At 46.3% G+C, this 8,563-nt stretch overlaps 1 protein-coding gene across 1 annotated transcript in view; it reads left to right on the top strand.

Moving 5' to 3' along the window:
- LOC103798702 (plexin-B1-like) overlaps positions 1-8,563 on the top strand; it is a 36,583-nt gene that overhangs the window by 14,296 nt on the left and 13,724 nt on the right. Inside the window, 8 exon segments of the mRNA XM_009070982.1 lie at positions 1-160; positions 282-407; positions 1,689-1,811; positions 2,788-2,881; positions 3,132-3,298; positions 4,326-4,477; positions 6,311-6,416; positions 8,024-8,160. The exon segment at positions 1-160 is cut by the window's left edge and continues 12 nt beyond it. Of these exon segments, the coding sequence (XP_009069230.1) occupies positions 1-160; positions 282-407; positions 1,689-1,811; positions 2,788-2,881; positions 3,132-3,298; positions 4,326-4,477; positions 6,311-6,416; positions 8,024-8,160 (1,065 nt within the window).

Here is an 8,563-nt window from a genome sequence, read left to right as displayed (position 1 = left end):
GATGGATTTGCTGCAGACTGAGAATGATACATCTCTCTTCTCTGCTTCTACTCTTCTGTCGGGTGATGGTGATTCTTCAGAGAGGGATGTCCCTGACTTTCCCAGGATCCTGCACCCTGACCTTGATTATCAGTATGATGCCCCTGAGTTTTGGGAGGAGGTAAGTTCCTGGGCTTTGGAATTCACAGTCTAAGACTGTAACTCTTTGAAATCTTCATACAGATTGCCAGTCTAGTATTTCAGCACAAAGTAGAGGTTGTGTACTGTGGGGTTTTTTTCAGAATGAAGAGCCTATCTGGGGTCCAGATGCATGTCCCTGTGTGCAGAGAATCCAGGGGTCTTCACTGTTTCCAGTCAACGTGGCAAGGAAGATAACCCTGTTGGGAAAGAACTTCCACCTCTATCAGGTAGTCAGCTCAACACTATCACCACCGAGAGAAACTGTATTAATGCAGGGCACAGTTTGGGCAACCTGGCCATGAACTGCTAAAAATACATGTAAGACACAGTCATGGCTCTGCCTAGGTTTTTCCTATGCACCTACTTCTCTGCATAAGGAGTTCCATAGCTGGGTTTATTGGTGGGTAGGAGGTCACACAGAGAAAGGGGGAGTACAGGTGTGCACCATCCTGCTGGAGAAGATCTGCATGCGTTTGGATAATTGCACTTGTGCTGCACTGCAACTGCTAAAAATACATGTAAGACACAGTCATGGCTCTGCCTAGGTTTTTCCTATGCACCTACTTCTCTGCATAAGGAGTTCCATAGCTGGGTTTATTGGTGGGTAGGAGGTCACACAGAGAAAGGGGGAGTACAGGTGTGCACCATCCTGCTGGAGAAGATCTGCATGCGTTTGGATAATTGCACTTGTGCTGCACTGCATAGTTCTTTTTTTTTGAATCCCTGCTGATTGTTTGTGTCTCCACAAGCTAAAGATAAGTCATCTCTTCCTTTTCCTTCCTGGCATGCTCATGTTAATGTGGCTATTCCTGTCACACCTGAAACTTCTGCAGTGGGGAAAACCACCCTTGACAGCTGTTTCTTGGGTGTGCCTCTGAGAAAAAATTTTCTTTGCTTCTCAAGACAGAAGATGATTTAGTAATCTTTTACAAATAACCACCTTGGAACATGCAACCCACAGTCTAGTTGTTACTTCATATGTTAAACCTGACGTACTGCCCTGCTCAGAGGAGCAGAGCTGCTTGCAGATGCATATCCATCTTTTCTACACAAAGTATCTAAGCAGTTCAGTGGGAGGTTTACCAGCAAGAGACAGAGAGAGAAGAGAAATATGCTTAGTGTTTTTGATGTGCTCTGCCCTAATCTGTGTACCCCACTCTTCACTTCCAAGCTAGTGTTTCACAGAGACCTACAGGCATAACTTCACAGTCCCACCAGTTTTTCTTAAATTCCTTCCTCTGTGTTGAGTTCTTCCCACACTGACACACACAATCCCTTCTAGGTGTTTTGTTTTGTGTTGGTTTCCCTTTCATACATGGAGGCAGTGATAGCATAGAGAGCCCTTGAATGTAGCATAGAGTTGGCATCATGAAGGGAAACAGAGGAGCACACTGCTGGCACAGTAAGTGGCTTGGTAAAAGGTACGGAACTGGAGAGGCAGGAGGACACCTGAGCAGCCAGAAGCTCTGTGTTGTTGAGAAATAGTGCCATGTGTCTCTTCTCTACAGGACCAGCAGTGGGATTATGAGTGTGTCCTGAATTTGGAGGGGAAGACAGTGGTGATGGATGCTTATGTGGAAGGAGAAGAAACAAACCGGTCCCTCTGCTATATCACCTGCCAGATGAACCAGGTAAGTGCTTAGATTACTGTGCCATTTCAGAATTCACACTGGTGCTGGTTTTGCTCAGCAAGCAGCAGGCTGTAAGGCAAGCTCTGGGGAAAGGAGCATATTTTGGAAAAATACTTGGAGCATATTAGCACTATGGGGTCCTTATCTGTGATGCTGCTGACCAGGAGTGCTGGTAACTTCAGCTTGCAGGAATATTGTGCAGTCTGAGCCACATGACCTGTTGCTGCATTGGCTGTAGCAGGGGCTGATGCTGTTTCTGAACTGGCCAGCACAGTACTGCTCCTGCTTTAGCTTGAGGTGCTGTTGTTTGTTGTTCTCTGGATCCTGACTTGAGTGATGGTTGTTCTTTTGTGAAAAGAAAAATGCTGTTGATGCCAATTTTGTTCTTGGTGGTAGAAGCTAGCCTGTGCATTGTAAGATTAGCAGGCAAAATTAAAGCAGCCATCTACATTTCTGGATGATGTGTGAATTTTACTTAAGGCAAGATTTGCAAGCAGAGGTGATATTCTTAGTTCACAAACTCATATAGTTAAGGGAGAAGAACAACATAGGCTCTTGTGCACATGAACCCTGCAGACCCATTGTAATCCTACATCTTCAGCTCTACGGAGATTGCATAAATGCCAGGTTGAGCGGTTTTCTGAGCAGGTGGCTTGTCGATGGGAATTATCCATGTAGGAATGCATTTAGGAAGTTAGACAAGTATTGTGGTGAGCATTCATTTGTTTTCACTGTTCATCCTAATGAACCAAAGCCTGCTACTCTTTCTAGAGCAGAATTATGACTCTGTGAACCAGTGAGGAAAGGCCTATGCTGCCCCTGCCCCAGCTAAACACTGCCTTGTCTGCATGCATGGGAAGCTCCATGTGGGCTCTATGTGCCATGCACTATGCAGGATGGATGTTGATGCTTTTTGCCTACTCAGCTGGTTTGTTTGTGCTCTATTAAGTCCACTTGATGGTATTTGTCTTTGCAGTACAGTTACACAGCACCTCAACTCGAATTCAATGCTGTGGTGTTTGTGCAGAGGCGACGACACCTTCGAGTGGACAGTGCTGCAGATCTTCACGGTAGGAGTGCAACACCTTCCCAGCAAAAACAGCAGATGAGGTGGAAAAGATGTGAGAAATCCTCAGATGAGGCTTTTTGTACCTGTGGTAGTCATATCACAGGGAAACTAAGGAAAACCTGAAGCCTCACATCTGTTGCTTGTCTCAGGGCAGGAGGAGGAGTGGGTTCTGTGAAAGATGCCAAGCTGCTGGGTTATTCTCTGCCCTATGAGGATGTTTGAAGATGCCTCTAAATTTTTCTCCTTTGCAGTGACATTTTACAACTGCTCTGTGGGACACAGTGATTGTAGCCGCTGCCAAACAGCTGACTCCAAGTACAACTGTGTGTGGTGTGGAGGTGACAGCCCCAGCTGTATCTTCAGGGGCTCTTGCAAGGAAGAAATTGAAGACCTGTGCCCAGCACCTCTCATTCACTCTGTGAGTAATTTGTACTGCACCTGGGGCAAGGACAGCTCCATTCTGCAGTGGAATTCAAAAGGCTGTGAACTCAGTGTAAACAGTGCGGCTCAATATTACATTGGCCATCTGAAGAGGAAGTTAGTCCTGTTCAACTGTGTTCCCTCAGCATTGTGAGAATTCTAGACTGTTGTGCTGGGCTTTCAGTTTTCTGGTAGTGGGGAAAGATGCATTTGTATCTCATGTGAGCTGAAACTGGCACACCAGGAGCAGAAGCATTCAGGAGCTGGGAAAGGGTCCACAGGATGGATCCTCCAACTGTCCTGAGCCAGACCCTGCAGCTGGTTGGCCCAACTGAGCCTGGGGCAAAGGAGGGCAAAAACCTAATGACAGCAGCAAAGCAAGGATGGGAAAGGCATGACAGGTTACTGGAGTTAATTATTTTTGTCTGTTTATTTTAAATGTTTCTTGCTAACTGCCACATGACAAGTGTCTGTAGCCATGTGTCCCTTTTGCTGTCAGCTTGTCCTCCCTCCAGTGGCACACAACATCCATGTGCTGCATCTTGTCTTAGTTTATCTTGGATGCTGCTCAGGGACAGAGCTTTGACGTTTGTGCAGCATGCAATTCATTGTCATCCTGATGCTGAGGGGGGAATGATGCTTGCTGCTTCAATACTAGTAACACATATTGGCTTATGCATTCCCACTCCTCAGCAGAAATGCCCTGTGGAGTGATCAGCATGTTGATGGGAAGGCAAAGCAGGGCAGTCTTTGCCTTCGAAGTGGATTATCACCTCTGGGTGGGGACTGCTGGCAACAGCAAGGTATGGGAAAGAAGGCTCCAACTGTCGTGTTCTTCATAGCCTTTCTTCCAATGAAGGTGCGACCTGGTACTAGTCCAAGCCAGTAAAAGGAGTCAATGGCAGTGATCCAAGCAGGAGGAGTTTGTCATGGGGCAGGTGAAGGGCCCTGTGCTGTAGATCAGTCACCAGACTGCAGAGGTCTGAGATACTGTCACATTTACACACGCGCGGATGTCTTTGCAGGTGTACCCCCTGTCTGGACCAGTGGAAGGTGGCACTAGAATCACCATCACTGGCTCAAACCTCGGGCAGAAACATCAAGACATTGCAGAAACTGTCACTGTTGCAGGAATTCCCTGTGCCGTAGATGCTCAAGAGTATGAGATCTCTAGCAGGTAGAGTATCTGTGAAACCTCCTCCCAGAGGCAGGCGCTGGCTTTTCCCTTGGCTGCTGACCCAGCCTGAGATGTCTTTGCCTTTGCTGTAGCAGGTATTGAGCCTTGCCCATTCCCCAGGGAGTGCCCTGAGTAAGGTCACTGTCTGAGTAGTTGCTCAGGCAGTGACCTTAGAGAGATAAGGTTGTGTACAAGACAACAGCCAAACAGTGATGATGTATTCACATGGAGCCTGCAGGCCAGCCAGGTCAGGGAGTCACAGGCTCAGAACTCTGCAGTTTCATGGGTGTCTCTCCCAGCCACAGGATGATTTCAGTAAAACAAAGGACATGGCTTGTGCAAGTGTCACTGCAAGGGAAATACCCTGACCGTGTTAAGACAGGGTGAAGAAGGGAACGTGTGGTTGGAGGCACACCCCTAGACTGTCAGTCTTCACTTGTCAGCAGACTTCCACTCCCAAGAACAAACCCAATGAAAAGGTCCTCTCTACCAGGGACAGACAAGGGAGTCCTGGTGGGCCCTGTGCCTGTCTCCTGGTGGCCAGGAGTGCTTGGCAGATCACACAATGACAAGGAGAAGGAGAAAGACCTGTCCCGCTGAACCCGGCTAATGTCAGTGATAGAGAACTGCATAGCTGGTGTGTCTGGCCAGGGCTAGATCATACAACAAGGTCATAGTTAGGTGTTGAGAGGTATGACTGGGGGGGTAGCTAGGAAGCAAGGAGAAAGGGATATTTGTGTAGTTGGCCTGTGGCAGGGCAGGTAGGTGGGAGCCTTGGACAAGGGAGGGGAGAGGAGCCAAACAACCAGCAGAAGACAAGAGCAATTGTGAGTAACCTCTTATCAGAGCTATCACAAATGTGTTTTTCCATGTCATGGTAGCAATAGTTGTAGCACCCTTCCCTCTGGGAGCCAGGTAAGATCCTGCTGGGAATGGCCTGCTGTGTTGAGCAGTGTTGTCCTGTCTGTGCATTTTGTTTGTCTGGATCCATCTGCTTTCTGTTTTCATCCTAGAATTAGAGCATAATCTTTTTGGGGTTAGCAGTGTCTGTGTTCTGTATCTGTAAATCACCTGGCATCACAGGGTCTTGGCTTGGACTGCACTGCCAAAGCTCAAATTCCTGAACCTCTTTAGTTGAGAGGATATAGCTGTGAACCTGGAACCCGCTCCTGATCAAGGCCCAGACAAAATTAATCTCCTACTGTGCAGGAAGGCTGGGAATTCTCCTGGAGAGTACTTTTCTGTTAGCAAATCAGTGCTGTAACATGGGATTCATTGCTGCTCTGTTCTAAGTACAACTTGACTTTTCACCTTGTTGGCATCTCCCGTATCAAATTATGTCTGGAAAAAGTGCTGGGAAGAATGGTCGGTGCAGATCAGGGGACCTGACTGGTTCCAGAGACCATGGCTGAAGACTAGTGCCAGCTAAACCTACAGTCTTAAGCCTTCTCCTGCATCAGACATAGTGCTGATGTGTGGATTGACCACTGCTGGTCTGGGATCCCTCCAGATGTGACTAATTTTGATCATCTCTGGACAATTGCAGAGTTCTTGGACTCTTCATGCATCTGTGATGCACTGGGCTTCATCCTGTCTGTCCCAGAAAGAATAATCTTAGATGGGATGAGCCTGTTTGAAACTGGCCTCTGCTTTTTTCTGCTGCACCTAATCCAGCTTTTAGAGGTGTTTCTTGATGTTTGATTGTATATTCTGAGCATATGGTAAGGGTGGAAGAAGGAAGCTATGGTTGCTAGATGGTTTTAGGACAAGATGTGATGGATACAGCTCCCCTGTTCTTCCCTGGTGTGACACTGTTCTTGGATTGCCCTGCAGTATCGTGTGTGTCACTGGCGGGAGCTGGACAGAGAGGTTTGGGCATGTTGTGGTGGAGGTACCTGGAGGAGGACGTGGAGTTTCTGGGCATGTTTTCACCTATCAGGTAACATAACTTTAATACTTACCCTGTTTTTCCAGTAGCTCTGCTAAATGGCTATTTATTGCATGAACTTTTGTGGCTCTACCAGGCACTTGCTGCTGGTGTTTTTATCTGATTTTTCTAGTGTTTGTTTTCTGTGGTGTGTTGGGATTTTTTTGTTTTGTTCCACTCCCACCCCCTTTAGATTATAAGAACAATTGTGCTGGGTAATACTAAAGATTGTAGTCTAATGATTTTATATTTTTTTTTTTTACAATGGTAAATACTAAATGCTTAAAGAAAAAGGAGAAATGGGGATATCTTTCCAATCTGAATTTTTTATTGATGGCTTAATGTCTTGCTAAGACTTCTGACTGTCCGTTTCTTAATGTGCAAATTGCTGTCTGAACACACTTTTCCCTCCTGAGCTTCAGCAGTAGTGGCAGTAAGTCCAAAGTTCCCATGCATTGTGTAGAGAAATGTTTCCTATCATTTTTAAACATGTTTCTGATAACTTTTTGATATCTTAAACCCAGCAACTATGAAATAATATTTAAGTACTTTTTAGATACAGTTACTCCTTTTTCATCCTTGCTGTGCAACTTACTAGTTATATACTTAGTTGCATGTCTCCCTCTCCCATGGAGAGGGGAAAGAGATCCTGAGAAGTCTTAGGCCCTTCCTTTTTGACTCTATAGAAACATTTTATATACTGGATTATGCTCGTTGTTCTTCTCTAGGTTTGGGTTCTGTTATCACCGTTTTGAGGCAGTGATGAGAATTCTATGCTATGTTCAAGAAGAGAGTGCAAAAGGAATTTTTAATTTGAAAATATTTTTTCTTAATTCTCTTCCCAGTAATTCCAACCACTTGGTGTGTTTTAGTTGAGATCTGTGCTTACGGCTGGTAGAGTTGTTACAGCACTCCTGAATGGGCAGGAATTATTTAGAGACTCACAGCTGTGTAGCTGGTTTTGGCTTTTTTCCTGTAGTCTCCCTGCTCCTCACTTAGTGGCTCTTGCTTTTCACTTATCTGCAGTGACTTAGTTGTGTCACTCTGCTTGGTTTCTCTAAATGTCCTGCAGCTCCTCGGTGGTACTGGTTTTTGTTAGGCTGAATAATTTATGACATTTCATTTCCCCTTTTCAGGTCACCTGCAAGTCTGTTTAACAGCACAGGTCTCAACTCAGATTCTTAGGGCTCCCTGCTGGTAATCTCCTCATCTGCTAGACAAACAGACAATTTATTTGCTCCCTTGTTTTACCTAACCTGAGTTATTAATCCAATTACTGTTCTGAACAATCCCTTTGAACTGTTAATCCTAGGGTTTATGTGTGAGGCTCACAACGCTGCTGTTTGCAGCATCTGTCTGCCTTTGGCAGTCTGTGGAAGAGTCCTCAGTTCCTTGTTCTTGCTGGTGTGATTGATCCCGCCTCTGTTGTTTCTGCTCCATAAGGTAGCTTCTGGAGCCTAGCTGAGACCTGTCTGTGATTGGGATCTGTAGCTTCTATTTTCAGAGCACTGGAGGTCACTGAACATGTTCTGCTGTTTTCTTTCCTTGTCTCGTCTTTTGAGATCCTTATCACTCACTTCTTTTTTTTTTCCCTCCCCATTTTTTTCTCCCCCACCTAGAACCCAGAGCTGAAATCCATTGTTCCAACTCAGGGTCCCAAAGCAGGAGGAACCTGTCTTACCCTTCTGGGCTCAAAGCTGCTGACTGGGCATCCTAACGAGATCAGTGTCCTGCTTGGAGACCTCCCTTGCCAAATGTAAGATCAGTATCTGCCAGTGTGCTGACTGTGCCCTGAGTCGTTCCCAGAGGCCCACAGGGTGTGATTGCTGCCTACCTCTGCCCTTAGCACAGGCAGTTGGAGCTCTGTTCTCCTCTGTTCCAGGGGATCCTCCCCTTGAGGGTTATGACAGCAACCTCAACCATCTGACATTTCTGCCCACATCCCTTGGATGGGAGCAGTGCTACACACACCTCTGTTCTATATGTCTCTTGACAGGACTATACCACATCCTGGCACTGCTTTTCTTTATGGAGAGCTGCAGTTGGCTCCTCAGCCTAACCCTGAGAGCTGCTTGTTCTCTTGCACCCTGGGACACGTACACCTGACTCACCTCACAGCTGATAGGGTGCACATGCCTTGGTAGCATATGTCCAGTTTC

This window comes from Acanthisitta chloris, unplaced genomic scaffold (assembly GCF_000695815.1).
Source record: "Acanthisitta chloris isolate BGI_N310 unplaced genomic scaffold, ASM69581v1 scaffold15283, whole genome shotgun sequence".
Lineage (NCBI taxonomy): Eukaryota > Metazoa > Chordata > Aves > Passeriformes > Acanthisittidae > Acanthisitta > Acanthisitta chloris.
Note: the sequence above shows the minus strand (reverse complement) of the source record. Positions and strands in the feature narration are given on the sequence as shown.